The 22,674-nt window shown below is 35.0% G+C and overlaps 1 protein-coding gene across 4 annotated transcripts in view; it reads right to left on the reverse strand.

Annotated features, from left to right (window-relative positions):
• PLOD2 (procollagen-lysine,2-oxoglutarate 5-dioxygenase 2) overlaps positions 1-22,674 on the reverse strand; it is an 85,067-nt gene that overhangs the window by 25,627 nt on the left and 36,766 nt on the right. For all 4 annotated transcript variants that reach the window (XM_063096050.1, XM_063096047.1, XM_063096048.1 and 1 more), the window contains exons 3-7: positions 20,077-20,213; positions 9,012-9,175; positions 5,518-5,630; positions 3,187-3,250; positions 1,844-1,941 (exon numbers count right to left, since the gene is read on the reverse strand). In XM_063096050.1, coding sequence (XP_062952120.1) covers positions 1,844-1,941; positions 3,187-3,250; positions 5,518-5,630; positions 9,012-9,175; positions 20,077-20,213 — 576 coding nt within the window. The remainder of the gene's footprint in view (positions 1-1,843; positions 1,942-3,186; positions 3,251-5,517; positions 5,631-9,011; positions 9,176-20,076; positions 20,214-22,674) is intronic.

Consider the following 22,674-nt stretch of genomic DNA (forward strand, 5'->3'; position numbering starts at 1 on the left):
AGCATTATCTTGGAAATTTGGAAGGAACTGGTAACACGGAAGTCACTGAGCATGAGGCCCTACCCACAATAACCAATTCCCAAGACCAAGCTCACTCTTTAAAGACATTTAAATTTGATTAAAACATTACAGTACCAGGAAGCATAGCACTACTGAGTTATGACAGATGCAGGGATGTACCAGGGCACCGAGACAGAGAGCTAAAACAGAAACTGCACATACAGCAAAGGGCTTCATAGTCAAAGTTTATCCACTTATGGAATTCGCCTAAGGACAGTTAGAGGGACCCACAGTAATTTTATGACTTTTTTGTCCTGCCAGAAAAAAGATCTGTATTATCACTCCTGAGAATAATGATAGGTCATTAGATTGTTTATAGACTCTGACATTCGGTTAAGATTTATTGAAAGCCTAATGTATGCCATATGTGTGCTGAACTCTGAGGAACAAAAAGTGAATAAAACAGATATTTCTGTAATTCCTAGGCCAGGGCCTGATAAGGAAGAAAGACAGGAAAACGAGTGAATGCCATCCCTGTCCAACGGGCAGCATGTACTGTGACAGAAGAAGTTCCAGATCTTAAAAAAGCACACAGGAGACCTGAGGAGTAAAGACTAGACCGACACTTATAAGATGAACAAGACTTAGCAGGGAAGGACATAGCAGGTGGGAATCAGAGGCAGAGGATTCCAGAATGAGTGAAACACATGTACAGAAGACTTAAGGACAGGGGAAACATGAAACTTTTGCAAAGCTGAAAGCCATTCAGTATGGCAGGAGCTGAGTGAGCAAAAGAAGGAGAGAAGCACTGAGTGAGAGGAGTGTGTGGATGTGTGTAGTGTCAGGAGTGGGAGAGGGAACGGGGTGGTGCACTGATGGCCACTAGAGCAGGAGTAAACAAACAGCTTGTAAGACAAGTCGAGAATTTGGAACTTCATACTTAAATCCATAGAAAGGCATTATACAGGCCAGAAGTGTGACACAGTTTCTGCTTCAGCAGAATACTCTATTTCCAGGTTGCTAGGGGGCATGACTGCTAGCAGGAGGTTGCAGGTGGCCTGACCTAAGGAAGTTGCTATGGGCACTGAGAAAATTAGATAAAACCATCATGCACATCAGTTAGAATGGAGAGCCCTTGGAGTGGAAGTGGGAAGTGTCCAGAGCCAAAACAAAACCTGGTCTGGTTAACTAATGGGGATGGAAGAGGAACAAAGCTGAAGGTTCTAAAAATCATGCAAGTATCTGAAAATCGTCAGCATTAACAGAGGATTTGCTGACATGGGAATGAAGCAAATTAGTCAAGAATGTGTGTAGAAAAGCAAGAGGCCTCAGACAAACACCTGTGAACATTTACCAAAACAGTACAGGAGGAGGATCAACACACACATACACTACAAACTTTTCGTCTATAAATTTTGCAGGCAGTAACATTTTCAGCAAGATCAATCGTATATATTCAAAACAAAACAGCATATTAAGTTTGATAGAAAATAAGTACAAGAGGAAGCTTTCTGGCCATACGGTTATACCCCAATCTTTTTATTTTCTTACAATATTTATCATTACACAATGTAATTGTTTTTGTGGCCCTTTACACCCAAAGTGAAATGTGCTATAGATAGAATGAAAAGTTATCATCCTACTGAGGAAAAATCATCAGTTTGATTAGTTAATATAAAACCAAATCATACACTGTAGAAGATGAAGCCAGTAAATTGCTGGCATTAAAATAAAGCCTTTTAAAGAAATGTAAAAACGAAGAGGAAGAAGAAAACATTCTACGTATTGCTCCATTGTCTATCCACAAGAAATACAGCACCAGGTAAAAGCCACTGTGACTCACCTTGGTGGGTCCATTTCCATTAATCATCACTGGTAATGTTTCATAAAATGTGTTCTTAGCTCTGGCTTTCCCATTTTCAAATTTTAAAACAACTTCATCTGGGTTGAAAAGAGAAAACGGTTTTAATAATTTAAAATATGTGCATGTGTCTATATTCGTGTGTGGGTGTGTCTTTTGTTGTTATAAAAGTTTTCACGGATATAATACTCTGTGTGCTACAACACTTTTAGAAACTTCACCTACTCCAGGTCAGCAGATACCCAAAATGAAGAACGATGTTGATAAAGATACAGATACCAGCTCCAGTGCACCTCATTTACTCAAACCTGGCACCACTAAAATGATTGAGGTACTTAAGCCACTGGGCTGTGTTGTAGAAGGAAAGCATCTTTGCAACCCTGCCTCTGCTCCTTGATAGAAATATGATCCTAGCTGAGTTAAATGAGTATCTCAGTTTATTCATCTGTAAAATGGGATCCATGCTTTCCTTGCAGGGTTACTACGAAGCTAACAACAATATCTGTATGTTGAATAGAACACTGCCTGTCATAAACAAGGTTTCCACAATTGGCCAGTACTGATAGTATTTCCAGTTCCTACAAAATCAGACCAGAAATACATAATTCAGAGTGCAGCAGAAGCAGTTTTTTATTTTCAGGTTCCTTTCTTCACATTTCCTGAACACTCCAAACTAAATACTTTCCATTCCGAAAATCTTTTCACTGTATGCACTGACTTCAAGAATTGTATTACACTGAAATATATTTTTAACTTTTAAAGTATAATGAATTAAATTATTTTGATTTTTAATGTATTGATTAATTTTAATGTATAAATGAATTTTTATAAAGATATATGTATCTCTAGGAAAACACACAGACACATATGCATACGTTCACACATCTAAATGCATGCATGAGCATATACACACCCACTCTTCCACAAGTAGTCAATCTGTCTAGTCACCAGTAACCCTTCAGCTGGGTCAAAAGGATCTACTAATACTCCTGGGTAATTCACAATACAAAGAATTTACACTGAAAAATGTATAACAATGGGTGTAATTAATTCATAATTATATTTATAGTCCCCAGAAGGTGAGACACTAAATTTTAACTTACTTAAGGCCAAAAGCTTATCTTTTTCACAGTAGTCTTAGGAAATGATTTTACCCAACTGTAGTGAACTAAATCAAGCTTTTTCAAGTCCAATATTTATTAACGGTTGCTATATCTACACTGTAAACCTTTGTCAAAGCTCTAAAATGGTAGAAGAAAGGAAGATAGTTGAAAACGCAAGTGTTCATTTGTATACATGAACAATTCAATATTTAGGAAGCATACCTACAGCTCCATTTAAGGTCTGGAAAATTTTGCATTTGTGATCCAATGTGATGTTAACAGCTTGCTAAAAAAAAATTAAAATAGAGATAATATTGAAGATACAACAAAAACAGCAAATACCACTATCATGTCAACATAGTTTATTCTTCGGGTGAATTTAAAGATGAAAATTCTTAAGTGTCTAATGAAAATATTTAGATGACTGAAGTATTTAGCTAAGACATGGAAACAGCTATAGTTGCAAATCACTGTAAAATACACTGAAAAAAAAAATCTTATATTTCCTAATGACAGCACCCATAAAAACACAATTTGGAAAACTTTAGAACTGTCTTCATTATATATAGTGAATTTATGAAATGTTAATTTCTACTAAGTAAATAAAATAAAAATATTCTCCAATTAAATCACTTTGGTTTTACTTTTCTCAAAGTTTCACTTAAATCAATTTCAAGAATGTTCTCTGCAGAGCCTATAGCAGACTGCTTATCATCCCCAACATCTCCCTGACTTAATAGAAGAACTCAAAATTTTAGTAGGGTACATGTGTTTGAAATAAAAGACATTTCCTTCCTATATTATGTGTGGCCACGTAAATATGTTCAGGTTTAAGAAAGTTTGAGAAGGCATTCTGTGCAAGTTCTAGGAAGGCTACTAAGATGGGCTGTTTTTGACTATTTTTGACTGTTTCACCTTTTCGCTGCCCAAAATACGAATGCAGTGGTTGGCGCTCTAGTAGCATCTTGGACAAGGAGGTTACACTGAAAATGGTAGGTATGGGCTAATGTTAGAACGACAAAGAGCTATCCCTCTTGCTACCATAAAGCAACCGTAACAGCCTGTGCTCCCGACCTTTTTTTTTTTTTTAAAATGTGACAGATGGAGGGAAAGACATAAACAAAACATTTATTTTATTTAGGCCACTGCTATTTTGAGTTGCTCTATTTGTGACAGTTATAGTACTCTTATTAATAAAAGGCATGAGGCTCTGTCTATTGCATAGCCCATGGATCCTCAAGCTCTAACCTCTTTGGGACTTCATTATCATTTCTTTAAATATCTAGGCTCCACATCCTCAAATATTCTAGATCCTCAAACTGACTATGAAGTTCCACAGGATTCCATCGAAGGATAACACCCGGTCTACTATATCCACAGGCTCCATCCATTCTGGGCCACCAAGACTTGAACACTAATTAGGGCTTTTGGCCTCAATGTTTCCCCAGTACCCTCCACCTCCAGGTTCCGAATCTTATAAGTGAGGACCCTGTCCTCAGTGGTATCAGGTAATTTTAGAATTAAAAAACTGCATTTTGAGTGGCCTTATTCACATGCCATTTCAAACTATCCCCTCCCAAAAGTGTCATTTTAAAAGTTTAGCCAAGTCAACACATGAAGTCAATGTCACCAACATATGAAATAGAGGGAAAATCCTAATTCTGGCATTCAGGGAACCTAGGATCCAGTCCCTACAGTGTCACTAAGTAGTTATGTAGCCTCAGTTTCTCTATTAGTAAAATGTGGCTACAGAGTCTTGCCTCTTACCTATCTAGGATCAAAGAAACTCACAGAGGTACAAAGGGCTTTGCAAGATTAAGGGGACTACAAATGAGAATATGCTATTCATATTTTTTTAAACTACAAAAGTACTGTTATCAAATAGTTTTGGAGTAGCTTTTGCGAAAAAATCATTACAGCTGCAAGATACAATAAATAAAAGAACACATTTCTAATGCTTTGTGTCTTAATAAATGACTGCTATCTGTCTAAGAATCTGACCGAAGTCATTCTCTAAAGTGTATGGGATTTCATTACTGTCTCTTTAAATCTCCACGCTCAAAAGTTTTGATGATGTAACTCATTCTGTTATTAAGACTCTGCCTTGGAAGTGAGTCCATGGTGGAGGTGGGGCTATAATGCTGGAGTGAGAGCTGCCACCTCATTTTGCATCAAGGTATTTCAGTAGGTGTGATAATACAACTATGGAGAAATGGTGAGGTCTTGAATCTTTACTCTTCTCCTTCTGCCTAATCCACTTCAGTCTGGCAAGGTTGCTGAGTTGGCCACCAAAGAGGAGCCATAAAGACACATTAAACTAGTGCTGATACCCAGCAGGGTGAGAGAAACCAGTCTTACCTATGTACTATTTGTTTGTGTCACTGACCCATATTATTTAAAATATGTTATTGACAAGAACATTTTGAAATTCAGGTTTCCAGCTGCCACATTATCAATAAAATCCTTTGTTTCTGACTATTCCACAGTAACAAAATACAAAAAACAAAGCAACTAGAAAAATAAAACAAAAAGAAAATGCAGGCTATTATATACCCTTTTCAGGGGATCAATGTAAATTTTAGTGTAAAAGAGTTGATCATCATCATTATCCTGGAGATTCCACTGTTGAACTATACGGTTGATATATGGAGCATAGCCGATAAATCCTGCAACACAACAGAAAGAAAGTAGAGAATTTAGGATTAAAAGCCCAAATCTCATGTCTATGTTAATGGCACTGAGCTGCACACAGCTGTGAAGCCAAAAGGCCTAATCCTTATGTTGGAATTTCACAGTTCATCATGAAAGAGATATGAATTATTGAGTACCCTGTTTTATATATAAACTACAACAATGTGAGTATTGCTACCAAATGCAAAACAGAAAATAATCAAAGATTCTTTTTAAATAAGCACATTCCTAAAATTAATTGACAAGAGAGAACTAATGTTTTCCAAGGCTCCTATGAGAAAAAGAGCTACTTGGAAAAGAATAGGGTAAGACTGAAGAGATTTCTCTCTGACCATCTAAAATGCTCTTCTTGGATCCTCTGCAGAGGATTCACTGTTTCTGACAGAAAATCTCTACTACTGTGGGTGCCAGAGACATTAATAAAATCAAAGGAATGTTGAATTTGTCACTGACTGCAAACATCCCGAAGAAATTTTATATCTAGGATATTTTGGGAATTTTTCCGTTACTTAAGCCAGTCATTATTGTGCCTGCTAAACCATTCTCTGGTTAGGTTTTATGTGTCATAGTCTGAAAACGAAAGTCTAAAATTGGATTGCTCCCCTTGGCCTTAGAGCGTAAGCACTAAATCCACTAATAACATCTGTGTATAAAAGACACAAATAGGATCATTTTTCCTGTTTGAGTCTTCCTCTGAATTTTGGAAATGCAGCCAACCTGCTACGTTTCATTGACACACAACACTTTTTAAAGGGTATTCAATGTTACTCCTATGAATTTAAAGAAAATCTAATTTTTAATCCTTAAAATTAAAATTTCCTAACAGGAATAAAAGAATTAAAAGAAATAGGTCCAGGAATACTACTGCTACCTGGAGAAAACAAGACAAAATGAAAACATGACAAAAACCAATGACTGGTTTCTTGTTTTTTGTTATTCTTGCCAAATAAAAAAATTCTAGAACATTAAAAGGTAATACGTTGTTTAATTCCTAGGACCAATCTTCTTTGAGGAAAAATATACCAAGGACTGACACATAACATTTTCCATTGGTTTTTTTTTTTTTTTTTTTTATCTTATTTTAAGTTTAAAATGTTCTCAAATGAGTGAAAAGGGATTATACCTATCTTCGCAGTATACAATAAATGTTTAAAATAATTTATATTTTTCTATTAAAAACTATTTTTTAAAAATAAATGATATATTCACAAACATGATTCATGTCCCTTAAATAGGTCTCAATATATCATCCATGTAATTACAAAAACTCTTATTAAATGTATTTATACTTTCTACCATCTCTCTAATTACTTTGACTACAGAAAGAACAAGGATGATGCTTTGATGTCTTTAAATGATCACTTTCCCACTTCTAAATACCTTTTCCTTAATTAAACTTATAATGGTTTACAATGGCACTTATACCTGTTAATTTTTTGCTGTTTCCACGACCTGTGAGTCTGTCTGAAATTTAGCCAGCCCAGTAGATGCATGAGTACTTCAAAAACCTCGTGGAAAAATTGAGTTCTTTCCATGAACTTTTTGAAGACCCCTCATATATCACTGTCCAAATGACCTTACATAAGAGATTTCACTATGCAAGTTACCTTTGGAAATGTTAATAAGTATAAAATAAAACCTATCCTAGAGTTCCATATCTAAAATACTTCCTTTAAAAGATTGGTTTTTGAACTATGGAGGACTTAGGATAAATTGAAAGATTAACCATCTGTAACTGAGGGCTTGCCAGTTTGGAAGCCACAGTGTGGAAGCAGCACCAATCGTGTAGCTTTTATAAAAAAGCGTTGTTTAATTTTATCTGTTTTTGAACAAGTGTTCAAGTAGAGCGGTGAGAGCGGCAGCCGTCTTAGGGGAGGCTGTGACAGTTCACAAACTGGAAATTCAAGAGGGAAAGATGACTAAGGCAAGGAAAGACAGAGTGAGCAAATATGAAAAACCCTAGGTTCTGACTCGAATACTTAAGTAAAACTCAAAGGTGGTAGATAGATTCTGAGAAAATAAAATGGTCAAAAGATCCCAGAAAGCAAGAACTGTAAATGCATTGACATGGAGAAGAAAAGGGAGCTGAAACTAGGCAGTGCAAAATAGAATTTAAGGTTTCAGAAGTTCAATGTCTGTATGAGCTGACAGAGTTCTAAGGTATAACTATGGGAATTGATTGCTAAATAAAACACTGGTGAAAAGAGCTAGAATTGAGAAATCATAGAGAAATTAAATTACTTGCTAAAGATTTCACTGCTGTAAATGGCTGAGAAAGCCTAGAACTCAGATATGATGCTACCTCAAGCAGCTCTATTTTAACTGGCCGGAACAGTATCAGTTGTATATACATGTAAAACACCCTAAAAATCCATTTTTCTCATGTAACTTACAATTTGTACCCAACTTGTTTCTCTAACGTATCTCCCATCCTATTTGATTAGGTCTTCTGGTCATATGCTTACATTAATCTCAGTTTAAGGAGTCATAATAATGTCTAAAGTCAAATTTTATTTCATTTTTTAAAAGGGGAGGAAAATGTGTTCCTTTAAGCCATGCTGGCATAGATAATGCAACACTTTAAGTATACCCAGACACTCAAATCTTCTTTACTACTGATTTCAAGACAAATCACATATTTACTATGATATATTTCAAAAACAGATAAAATTAAATAATGCTTATTTATAAAAGCTACATGATTGTAGATTGAGAATAAACTTTTTCCCAAGTAAGAAAACTTACTATAACCAAAAAATTCTCAATGAAACTACAATCAGAAGACCTAGATTCATGTTGTTTTTCCATTAGCAACTGAATGTATTATAATGTGGAAATAATAAAATGTACACTGCCTAGTGTGTTGGAAGTATCAAATGACATAATATATGAAAAAAACCAGTAAAACACACTGTGGATTTTAGACTGATAGTCCTTTTCCACAGTAAATATAAGATAATAGTTATTTTTCAGAAATGCCGCATGTTCTCACTCATAACTGGCTGCTAGGAAGGAAGGAAGGGAGGGAGGGAGCCAAAGAGGGAAAAAGGGAAGAACGAAGGAAAGAAAGAAAGAAAAGACCACAACATGTTGAACTTTCCGAAGGAGAGAACAAACCTAAGGATGCTAGAATTGGGGGGGTGGGGAAGTGATAGGTTGGGCAAAGGGAGTAAAGAAATATCACAATTTGTAAGAATGAATATGCTAATAATAAATAAAACATTTTAGAAAAGATAATAGTTATTTTAAACTTCATGTATATAGTTACTACATATAAAAAAAAGTTGCTTCAACAATATCTATAATTTACTATGACTTGAATCTTGAATTAAACTCTTCTGCCAGTATCTACCCACCTCCTGAGTTCAGGTAGCGTTTCCCAATGTGCACAACAGGATACTTGTCTGCTAGTTTTTTATCTGGCCACAGAATTCCATCTGCTGCAAAGACCACTTTGTGGTTTGTCTTTTGGAACTTTTTTAGAACTTCTTCTGGACCCCCAGCAAATATGACATCAAAGCTGTTTAAGGAGGGAAAAAAACTTTTGAAACATACTCATCAGAATTTAGGCACAATAGACCAAGAAGAGGTCTCTAATAAAAGTCAGAATTTAGAATCCAACACAAGATTAATACCAGCTGTTTACAGACTACATCAATTTTCCATCAATTTAAATTATATGGATTGCATTGAATTATTAGTGTTTACATTACATTAGTAAATGAAGTCCAAATAAAAGACAGATTTTTTAGTGCTCATCTTAATATTTTTTTCAATAATCACGTATCGCCAAAATCAAAATTCTGAAACAGTATTAAAATGCTAAAAATTCATTTCCTTACTGCATAACTTAATACAGATATAATCATTTACAGAGGTTGCATAATATTTCAATTCAATTTTTACTAATCCATTATAGTTTCTGATGAATTCATTGTCTTTGACAAATATGTTTAACTACTAAATGTTCATCAATATATATTTAAATCTGATTCACTATTTACCCTGAAATTTTAAAATAAATATTCAGATGAATGTATCTTTTAAAGTTCAATAATTTTTATTAAAAATTACATATAACTTGACACTATGATTTAATGTCTACAGTTTCACTGGTTTTTCCGAAGGTTTATTCTTCATAGTTCATTCACGGAATCACCATGACTTAACAAAATATGAAGTGAAAATTCACTAAAATGTTTCCATTCTGCAATAAGTTCTCTACTATTGCAACCACCAATTCTTTCACACTTTTTTTTTTTTTTAACATCAGTGTACCTCAAGGCCAAAATTTTCCAAAGATGATAATTTAATGACTTAAACCCCAGGTGGCAAACAACGAGAGCAAACAAATGCTCATGAATTCAGCATCAGGTCTTCCTCCTGCCAATACTCTGGATACACTGATGTGATTCTGACCAGGAGAGAAAAGAGGCTGCTCCATATGCTGTTTCTTGCCATATCCACTCTTAAAGAACTGGTTAATGTATTAGGATAGTAGTTAAGCATCAGAAAAGATTTAGTAACTTTCTATACATGAATTATTTTCCAAAACACACTATTGCTCATCTTTATGAGAGTAAAGCCAAAAATTTTTTTGAAAAATTATTTTAGCAAGAAAATTATAAGTTTATACTCACTATTTGGATTTGTGACACATATGCTAACAGACCCCCACATGCATTCCCATGCCTTTATTTTAATAATGGAATCCCCGCCAGTGTTAGTTGGGCACATGGTTATCCTGCTTAGAAACTACTCTGGAGCTAGATGTGGCACATGACTTCTGTCCAACGGGATATGAATAGAACCAGGTGCTGTCCTGTAGAAAAGATGTTGCCTATCTCTGCTTCCTCTTTCTCTTTTGATGGAGTTTGGATATGTCGTCCCCTTCAAAACTCGTGGAACTTTGATCTCCAATGTGGCAGTGTTGGAAACTGATTGAGTCATGGGGGTGGATCCCTCATGAATGGATTAATGCTCTCCCTGGGGGAGGAGGGGTAGTGAGTTAGTTCTCGCTCTATTAGTTCCCGTGAGACCTGGTTGCTTAAAAAGACCCTGGCACCTTCTCTATCTCTCTCTCTTACTTCCTGTTGCCATGTGATCTGCTTGTACCCACTGGCTGCCTGCCACTTTTTGCCATGAGTAGAAGCAGCCTGAGGCCCGAGACAGACACAGCTGTCCCAGAATCGTAAGCCAAATAAACCTCTCTTCTTCATAAATTACCCAGTCTCGGGTATTTCTGTTATAGCAATGCAAACAGACTAAGACATCTTTCTTTCCCCTTCACAGTGAACCAGAGTTCACAAGTGAAAAATACTTGACCTACACACACCCTAACCATATAGGTTCAATTCTGAATCTTAAAAAAAAAGAAAAAGGATCATTAAAATGTTGAGAATGTGCAACTAAATTTTGTAATTATGTTTAAGTCATTTTTTAAATCATGGTAAATATAGGGTTGGGATCAGAGAGACGACTTTTCATTTTAAGTTATTCTAGAGAATCTAAATTTTATCATTTGTTTTATTTCAGTTATAAAAATATAACACTTCAAAACTGAAACATATCTATATATCTATATCTGTATCTAATTTAGATAGATAGATAGATAGATATTGGTACATAGCGTTTCTTATTCATCCAGGATCAATAGACAGGAAACTGTTATCACTGTTAACAGCGTCATCACAAAGTCTCTCACAGCACAAAATGTGAAGTTTGCAGGTAGGTTTCTAACTCCAGCTCTGCCACTTGTTATCTGAGTAACCTTAGACAAGCTACTTAAACTACTTATGCTTCAGTTTCTTTATCTATAAAATGGAGAGAGAAGTAGTATCTATCTCATCAAGTTATCGTAAAACAAATAAAAATGGCTGGTACATTGTAAGCACTCAACAATGTTATCAATAATTAAAATGATTAACTAGAGGAGAGGGACTGTAGGGAGAGCAGAGGCAGAGGAAAACCCACTTTTAAGTTTTTACCAATCTATAGGTTAAAGTAGTTTTATTTTTAGCCATATACACATAGTTTTAAAAATAAACTTTAAATCAGAATAAAACTGCTCTGACTAAAATCTCAAAACAACTCTTTCTTTCTGTTTATTTAAAAAACAACTGAATTAATCTGACTTTACAAAACATAACAAGTTTCTCTTTTTCTTCTAAGTACGGCTGACTTCCTCAGTCCTACTTTTCTCTTAAAAAGAGAAAAGTATTTCCGTCAAGACTACTAGTCATTTATAATTTTTTTTTTAAATATTGAAGGTTAAGAAATAAGACCAGTTTTATGGGCAGCTGGGCCACAAGACGTGAGGCAAATGAATCAAACCCTCTGAGACAGAGATTGGCACGCAAGTTGCAGAGGAACCCCAATACACTGTAAGGAGATGGGGAGAAATTCCTTATGATATCAGAGAATCATATGATTGGAGGCTTAGGCCAAACTGATAAGTTACAAATGCAGTTTTGGAGAGTGAATGTTTCCTATCTTTCAAACCCTAGTGTATACAATATATTTCAAATATTAATAAAAGTCAATAGCTTAAAAAGGAGTTGTGGTAACTCGTACTTTAATAATTTAGTATTTTATAATCATGTGTTATGACCCTTAAAACAAAACACGGTTATTTAAAACAGAAAGTGAAAGCAAAAATTATCTTCACATAATTCAAGAATTTGACTTTGAATAACAATTTAAGGTTGCTGAAACATTTCATTCTAGTAGCATTGTTATTTCTGTATCTAAATACATTAGAAAAGTTCTTTCAACCTACTTAAAACTTCTCAAAGGGCAAGAAAGTTTTTCTATTTAAAATTATTTTGGCCACAAAAACTTAAATAGTCAAATTTTTAAAAAATGCACAAAGGTCATGAAAATAATTCTCATAGAAACTCTGTCCATTTAGATATGAAGAATAAAATAAAACTTTCCACATTTAACTGTGGTAAATATTCCTGAGCTCTGCAAAAATCATACGATCCTACCTTATGGGATCATACTGAGTCCTCCACTAGACAGGTCAGAGTTCTATCCCCAATAAGTCATTGAGACCTTAACAAGTATTCATCCTTCGGTGATCCCTGTTTCTGTGGCACCGTCATCAATCTCACAGTTACTCAGGTCGAAAATCTTTCATTCAGCCTTGATTCCTACCTTTCCATGGCCTTTCTCATCAAATCTTTTGCCAAATTCTATTGATTCCATTTACTCAATCTAGCATTCAAATCCTACTCCTCTCCCACTAGAAGGCACTTACCTAAATTAATTCAAAAACTCTACAGGCCTCCACATTATCCATATCCTCCCCACTTCTAATTAGGACTATCTGAGAAACTCTCCTGAAAACCACTCTATGCCAGTCCCCAGACTGGATCAGTGGTTCCCAATTACAGCCTAAAGCAGGAATCAGTAAATATTTAGTCCCTAGCCTTTTAAAGAAAATATTTTAGGCATTGAGGGTCAGATGGTTTCTGACCCAATGACTCAACTCTGCAAAAGCAGCCATAGCCAATATGTAAACAAATGAGCAGAGCTGTGTTTGAATAAAACTTTTTACAAAAACAGGCAGTGGGGTGGGCCATAGTTTACCAACCCCTGGCCTATAGAATAGGCTAAACAAATCAGCCTCACTTTAATAGCCTTCTACTAAATAACCTGTTTTGAAGCCAAACTGAATTATTTGATCTGTCATCCATGTCTTTACTCATAATGTCACCTCTGCTCAGCACATTTCTCCCAATTGGGTCCAGACTATTCACCTACAAGGCCCATTTCAAATGTTAACTCCTCTACTACCTACTCTACAAACCTCTCCTTGAGCAGCATAACTAGAAAAGATTGTTCCGTCCTCTTAACTCTCACAGCTCTTGCTCTCTCCCCTTTCATCACACACTTTATTTTCTGTTCTCTGTGCTTATGCTAGAGTGCATGTTCCTCCTGCAAATGCTAGACCTATGGCTTTATGCAACTGTACATCCCCACAGCCTTGTATTTTGAAGATAGTCAATAAATATTTGTTGAACAAATGGGTGAATGAATGAATGAATGAATGATCCCAAGTCTCAACAAGAAGCAAAAGCTACCGGGTAGCCAGTAAAGATAGCAACAGAAATGTTCCCTAACTTTATCTGTTATTCCTTCCCAATCCAATATCCTCTTCATCATCACTGGCATAAACAAACAAAAATTATAATCATCCAAATTATTAGCAGCTATTGTCCAAAACATAAACAATGTCTAACGAAACTGAAGCACAGAAGTAGCACCACACCTGAAAATGCTTTCATCACATCTGTCTATATTTGCAGAGATAATTAACACCACAAACCACACCCCCAACAACAACAAAAGTTGAAAATGTTCACCCACCCAGTTAACCTTGCAGAACAAATGATAATAAACTACAGTGAAAATGATTAAATTTATTTTAGAAATTCTGGAGGGAGAAGAAGGGAGTTAGCTGGTATAACGTGGGTATTATTTTAAAACATAAATATTACTTGGGAAATTTTCTTCCAAATGGCATATAATTTCATTTGCTGAATATGAAATCCTTACTAAGGCTGGGTAGAGGTGGGAGTCAATGACGACATGGCCTAGCTGGACGGTCACTTTCTCCAGACTGTGTTCTGAGAGTGCGCCAAGCACTAGAACAACACTTGGCATAGAGAATGGTGGCAAAGATGGCAAGGTGCTCTAGCTGATAGCTATCTGTGTTGTTTCTGGGTCAGTCTCTTTATTAGTGAAACGATTTGATGAATGAAATAAAAATTCTCCTAGTGTAAAAATGATAGTTAAGTTTATCTCTGCTTAGAACTTTCAAAATAGACACGTTTAGTGCACGATAAGTGTTCATTGAATCAATGATGAAATAAAGAATTTCTTTTTAATCCCTAGCCTTTATTATGATAAAGGTACAACATGCCAGATACAACATACACAAAGGTGCTGAAAGAAAAATGTATACAGAGGGCAGGATTTCTGTCCCAGCCAGCCCCCAGCCACAGCACTAGTACCATATTTTGCACATAACAGATGCTTAATACATGTTTACTTTTCAGTAAAATTTCAAGGAGTACACAATCTGTTTTGAGAATATATACATACCTACATACACACACACACACACACTAGTCAGACAAAATAATCACATAGGGGAATACCCAGGAACAATCTAGACATATTAAACACCCAATACTTCTTTTGTATATCATCTGCTTCTTCCTCATTCCACCATACCCATTAATATGCTCAGTCAATACTAAGTATTAACAAGAACATTTGAACAATTTGACAAAACAAAAATCACTCATCTCCTACTTAATTTCTAAACACATTTTATACTACTCTAGATGAGCCAGAGGTAGCGCAATGTATTTGATTAAGCGACAGCTAAATAATTTCAATCTTTACTTTAAACAAAAAAAACAAGGGGCCGAGCCCGTGGCGCACTCGGGAGAGTGCAGCGCTGGGAGCGCAGCGCCGCTCCCACCACGGGTTCGGATCCTATATAGGAATGGCCGGTGCACTCACTGGCTGAGTGCCGGTCACGAAGAAGACAAAAAAAAAAAAAAAAAAGAAGAATGAAAGAAACAGTACAGAAACTGGGAACCTTGATATGTTTTTGCTTTCCTTCATACTAATATAATGAAATGTTGTCCATCGCTTATGACTAGGTTCTTTGTGTCTGCACACTTAAACTGTCATCACTGCAGGGGCGGAGGAGTCCATCAAATAAATCTGCCATTGTTAGATAAAATTATAAATATCGTATTTGAAAAGCTTTGCTTTCAGAAAATTTTTACTCTATCTTCTGTGTAAACTATGTAACAATATAAAAAGGCAGGCATACTGGGCATGTAACTTGAATTATGAGTGATATAAAATGTTTATTTCATTGAGTACAAACAAGTTAGGATTTGGTCACCTTTAGAATACTACATATAAATTATACGTCTTCAATAATAACAATAACAATAACACAAAAATGATACTTTCACAAAAAATTAGCAAAGGTGACCCAATAAAACACAACCTTTCACGATTTCCTAAAAATAAATTATTTTAAAGAGATTATGCCAAGTTCAGATTTTGTTGAAGACATGCATTCTTCCACATTGGGCTTATTCAATTATTATTATTTTTTTTTTGGCAGAATTAGTGTGATTTAAATGAGAATTCTGGAAAGATAGGATCTGTCCCTGTCTCTCTTTCTTTGGTTAATGTTAAACTCAATGCCTGGATTACATTTTGTGCTCAATACATGTATACTGAATGTAAAGGGAAAAACTAGCTCACTCAGCTCACTTTTTTAACAAAATAATGTTTAATGAGAAACTGAAACAAACATTGGCTGACATATAAAAGATCAGAAACAGCAGCATCATATTTACAGTTTCTAATCAATTCAATTTTTCAATAATTACAATCCTCTGAGATTTAAAAAATTTTAATGCTTTCCTGCCTTTAGAAGTCACTATTTCTCCAAACGAACAGAGAAAAAAAATCTTGAAATACATTTTTAAAGTATCCACCATATTTCTCCTTCTTGCAAGTTCTGTTTCTCCTTGTAATGCAATTTGTCGCTATCCAATATTTATTGACTCCTTTTTATTGTGTCCTGAAAATACGTAAATCAGGTACAGCCCCCAGTCTCACAGTGTGGAACACACAATTACAGTTGAGCATGATAACTGAACACAAGCTAGCCATATACAATCAAAGTGATAAGGCACACTGGTGAATAGTGGGGCTTGTGTGACTGAGATCATCCCTCCATTTTTAGCCAGTGTTGAATTATCTAGGACCAACTTTCAAGAACAGAGCCACCTAGAAAACTGCTGAAATAATGACTTCACTTTATATCCATTTTAATTACACATAACAACTTCTGCAGTACAGCATTGACTACCATTCCTTTTTTTTTTTAAGTTTAGTCTTCCTTACTGCTATCTTTAGGTGTCAATAGCCAATAAATCTCACCTCAAAGTCATAATCATCTTTTAACAAATACTTCAATGAACTGGGGAATTCCTATATACCAAAATCTTTGAGCCGATATTTTCTTAAAGGAAATACTGCTTTTTTATAAGAGGCCAATAACCACCACCAAACATGTCTTTCAAGTATTTTATATACTGGGACTCTTTCAAATGGAGCACACCCACATTCTGATTAATTGAGTTATATAGAGCACTGCCAAAGAAAGAGTAAATTCCTTCCCTGTCCCAAATTCAAACTCAAATAATTACACTGACTTTATAGAAATAAAATAATTTTATAAATAATTTTATTATTATTTTATTATTTATTTATTATGAATAAATAATTATCTTAAGTCTAAAAGAAACGCTTTTAAGTCTAAAAGAAAAAAACAAAACAAATAGCCAAAATGTTTATTAGACGACTTTATCTGACAGCCAAAAATCTGGAAAAATTATTTCACCATATGTGTATTTCAAAAGTTATGTGGGGATATTCAATATGTATCAAATATACTCCAAAGAACACAAAAACTTTTTACATTTTGGTTTACACATTAACATTACAAAAAAAACCCCAACAACCCACTGGTCACCATATAATAACTAGGTCTGATTATCTTTCTTCAATGTTACTAGATTAAAAGAAATATATGCTTTATAACATAATCCTTAAAGTAATGCAAAGTACCTTATTATAAAACTCAAGATGCTCATTTACCTTGACTAAGATATATTATAAAATCATTATGAAATCATTTGTCTCCCTAAGGGAATCTGAAGCCATGAACTGACAATACTTGTATTTGTCCCCCAAATTTTCATTATCCCCTATCACAAGAATCCATCATACTTCGTCTACTAAAAGTTCATTATATTTATTCATAATTGTTCTAATAAAGGGGAGATTATCAAACTTTATATGCTATACTAATTGCAAAGAAACACACACACACACACACACACACACACACACATCTGGACACAGTGCAGTATGAAATAACTTTAAAAAAAACTTTGAGGTATGCTCCCATATGGAGATCTTCAGTTTTCATTTTGTTTTGAGAAGAACCTAAAACCTTGCCAAATATTTCTTTTTATCTAAATTAAATAGGATAAATTTTACTTACAGAGTATATTTATAATATACTAATATTAAATGTTCATCCAAAAGTCAGTTCAGAATATATATTCCCACGGAAGTCATGTTATAAAATTGTTTCTAAATTAATTCACAAAAGCCTATTCAAATGGCCACAATGGATCATTATGGGGTACTGGAAATGTTCTAAAATTGAATAGTGGTGATGATTGCACAACTCTGTAAATTTACTAAAAGTCACCGAATTTTACTCTTAAAATAATTGTATGCCATGATATATAAATTATACCTCGATAAAGCTGTTTTTAAAAAAAGGCCTACCTGAATTATTAAGGACATAAATCTGTGTATTTTTTTTATATGGTGGTGATCTATGCTTCCATATAACTAATTATTACATTTGAATTGCCCTTTAAAAAAAATCACAAAAGAAATTAGAATTTATTTTATTAAAATAAATGTATTCTGAATTCTGGCCCTTGACCAGAGGCAAACTTAATTAGGAGATGAGCAATCTTGTTACAGAATGGGCATCATATTTCAAATAATTTATAAACTGCCTAATTCATTTCACCCAGGCCCTAGATTACCTACAACTTTCAACTGTATTCATCACTCTGTGCATAACACTTTTAGAAAAGGGTGTTTTAAAAAAAATAAGGAAAAAAAGCTCCAAAGTGATACCCATTGCTCACCCTCTTTACCCTCTTAGTTACTTCCTCATGGTCCCTGGGACAGACATGGTGGGTAACGAAGGAGAAAATACTGATGACTCTTCTTGAGCAACGGCTTGGCTGAGTTGGGCCTTCATGTTTTCAGTTGACTGGCTGTTCTCACAGGAGGCGTTGTCGGAAATTTTGCGTGTTTGGTTCACTGACATATCCCAAACACTAATAGTGTCTGGAAGACACTGAGTCTTCCATTAAAATTTTATCTTCTGTTATGTCAAGCTGGGTCTTAAAGTACCATCCAAGTGAACAAACCCAGTCTCAAGAGACTGTATATATCTCACAGTGTCCCTTTTCTCATCATAAACAACAGGTACCTCACTACACCAGCTCCCCACAAGGCTAAATCTTAGACAGGGCGGGTGGGAAGATAAGGATGGGAAGGTAAGGGAAGAGAAAAGAAGTTCTTCCTAAAACCCAAAGGAGGCTTGAGACTCTAAAATCATTACTGGCTCATATGGGATTACTTTTACAAGAAGAATCTGCCTCAGATCCCAAATCAAAATGTACACGGGGCAAGTACAAGCTGACTGATATAGTTATTTGAAATTCATGGTAATTTTAAACCAAAACATACTCAATATTTAATCTAAACAGTTATTATAATGAGCTTATTATTTTTCTAGGGGTAAAAAGATATAAAATAACAGATGCTGTAGAAAAATCCCCAGTATACAAGCTAACACCAGCCTTACCACACTTCATCTTGTAAGAATAAGTAACCACAAGCAGAACTTAACTTTTTGTCTGGAAGACACCAGGAAAATCCTAAAGGTGCAAGTATTATGGATCCTTTTGAAACTTTTAAGTGTTGATGGCACTAGAACTTCATTATGTCTATATTTTCATTTCAAAATTACTGTCTTTCTTATTTGTACACTTGCAAAAAAAATTATTTTCATCTGCAAATAATTTGTGTCTTTGCATTTTCAAATTGAGAGAAAGATATAAAAAGACTTTCCTAAGTTAGAAGGGAAAACTGAAGGGGATTTAAAATGAACATTCAACTAAATAAATAAATAAATAAAAAGAAGACACAGAGAATGGGAGAGGAATTGGCAACGAATGACTCATGACAACTGGATGTTGTTATAAAAATGTAAGATGATTGCAAAGAAAGACAGTAGATATTTCAAATTAATTAGGAGAGTGAAGTAGTATACAAAAAGATATTACACATTGGGAAGGCTCTTTTTTCTTACCAACACAGGCTTTCTCATGTCTCACTTGAGTTTATAACTTTGTATGATCTTTTTCCTGCTGGTTGACTAGAATCCATTGAGTTACACTTCTCAATAGAAAAAGCTCACATGAACTTGACTCCATCTTTAATTCAAGATTAAAACATGAAGTTCACAAAAATGCTAGCTCGTGCCATGTTTTCTCATTGATATTTATGGTAACTCATCAACTTTGATTATATTACATCATAATGTCAGACCATGATTTTATAACTATGAGTAAAATCTACTTCATAAAACTATGATTCCTTATAAATAAAATAATACATTTAAATAAAATAATACATAATCTACAAATACATATTTCAGCTCTTTTAAAAAATAATTTAATATAGAATTAAAAAACCACAGGGGATTTCTCTTACCATTCAGTAAACAAAACAACCATATCATCTTGACTGGCATAATGTTGCATGGCTTCTTTCATTAATCTCACTTTTTGGCCTCCTCCAATACTATTAATTCCATCACCACCTCTCCACTCTTCTCCTTGACCAAGGACCTATAAATAAAATCAACATTTCATCCTTGAGCATTACTCAAATTATGATAGTACCATAAAAAAACTGAAAGACATCAGCAACTTGCACAGTACTGCACCATAACCACTCTTTAAATGTTTCATTACAGCACAGGTCTTCTTGGCAGCAAGTCTCATATAAGGTCTATACAAGGAAACAAATAAAATCAGAAATAAAAATAAGTAAATGTTTCCTTAAATCATAATGCTAGAAAGAAAAAAACTTTATGCCTATGTCAAGTCATAATTCTTCAGTGGTATCCACCCCAAAAATGCCATTCCCAATTTCACCATTTCAAAAGTTAAAGGTCTAATCCAAAAAGGTGGATCCAGAAAGTATTTCTCATATTTAATTATGTTATTCCTCTGTGTTCAGACTTTTTCAATCTGCCAGCAAAACCGTATGACCAAAGTTGAAAGCCCTTTAAAGTCAGTGAGTCCTGGATTAGGCCCTTAAGCGATTTTCCTACTAAACCAAAATGGATTGTTCAGGAAAACACAGAGGGCATCAGGTGAAACGTTACCTTCTTTATCTCATAACTAATAAAATTACTTCATCCTCAAAAGCTTAATCAGAATTTATCAATACAAGAAATTGCCTACACACAAGTAATCAGAACTAACGCTGTGTTCTTTCTCTTCACTATTAGCCTCAGCTTCAGCAGCTGCTTCTGAACCGGAAATGCATTGTTGACAGGCCTGGCTCTGAGAGAGCAGAAAGTATAATACATGCTCCTCCTCCTCCTCATACACACTGTTTACCTTAGTCATCAAAACGAAGTCTGAAGTTGCCAAAATAATGATCTACTAGGAGATGTGGGAAATTAAGGTGGAATGAAATTTAAAACAAATACAAGAAAAGGATAAAATAAATTTAGAAAATAACACTATTAGTTTCAACTTTACTGAACACTGAGCCAAATATAACCAGCTGGCAAAGCCTGTGAAGCTCCCAGCCTCAAATCTCTTATTATCACTTCATCACTACCTATACTGAAGGGTGGGGGATAAATGCTTTCCAAGAAAAATCAAGCTGTTGTGGATTTGGATTCAAACTGGGGTTAATCTAGTAGAATTATTAGTTTTTGCCATAAAAAGTGGCCTCCTCTGGCCCTAAGATTTGCTCCACAACCCTTCTGGAGTCTCCAATCCTGTAGTAATGCTGCACCCAGCCACATCTGAGAGCCTACTGTGCTCAGCGCACTATGTTAAGCACCAGTCTCTACGTTCTTTCCATCACATCAGTGACTGTCGGGCTTCAGTGTGCCTCAGAATCACGTGGAGGGTGCCAATCCCAGAATTTGTGATTCAGTTGATCTGGGGTAAGGCTTGAGCATTTTCCTTTCTAAATGGGGCTAGGGTCCAAGATCTGACACATTATAGCTGTGCATCCTGGGACAAGGTTTCCTTACCCATATACACAGTAACATCTACCTCACATGGCTCCTATAATGAATCAACAGCACACCATGTGTAAAGTGCCTGAGCAGGTGCCTTGCACGTAAAAACATTCCATTCTCTCCACAGTCTGAGCCCTAAATATCCCTCCACTGGATTTCAGTAATATTTTATTCTAATTTTTTCTGTTACTTACACAGCATCTCCTCTCAGTGCATACTGCTATATTTCTCATCTATTCTAACATATTTCTAACATATTTCCCATTAATCCTGCACTAAACATCTAGTTGTTATTACAAGATCTCTTTTCCAGCAAACTTAAGCCTCTTCAATAGCTATTCTATATTGACATCTGAACGTAGTTTTCCAGTGATTATGTAATAAATGCTACCTCTTTTCTACATTACATACTAGAACAGCTCAGTTTTTCCCAAGCAAAAAGCAATCTTTACCCTCTTTTTTTTTTTAAGGTTTTAAAAAAAAATTCCTACCTAGAAGCCTCCTAGTCTCCTCTTACTTATATAAAAGACCTGGCTGACAGATCTTTTTTTCTATTAAGAAATTTAAAAAGTAAACGAAAAAGGCAAGCTTCTTATAGTTCAGTTTAACGGTTCTATCAACTTCCCCAAGTTCCCTCTGATCGTTTATCTCCTAGAGATAAGTCTTCTAAAACCTTTTTATACTTTTACAGTGCTCCCAAATTCCTCTAAAACAAACAGGAAAAGCAACTCTTAATAATGCACAGAAAAGACATCCCCTTCACAGGCATGTTTCCAAATCTCTGTAAACAAAGACATGCACTATGACAGACAAACCCATTACAGAAAAAATATTCAGGCAGTGAAAAAAATTAGTATCAAATCTTAGTTATATTGTGTTTGTGCATGACCCTCCAAAGAAATTACACACACACACACACACACACACACACACACACACACACGCGCGCGCGCAGGTACTTCAAAAACTTCGTGGAAAAATAGAATTAAAAGATAATATAATCTTTCCATGAACTTTTTTGAAGTATCCACATGAACGTATTA

Source organism: Cynocephalus volans, chromosome 1 (genome assembly GCF_027409185.1).
Source record: "Cynocephalus volans isolate mCynVol1 chromosome 1, mCynVol1.pri, whole genome shotgun sequence".
Classification (NCBI taxonomy): Eukaryota; Metazoa; Chordata; class Mammalia; order Dermoptera; family Cynocephalidae; genus Cynocephalus; species Cynocephalus volans.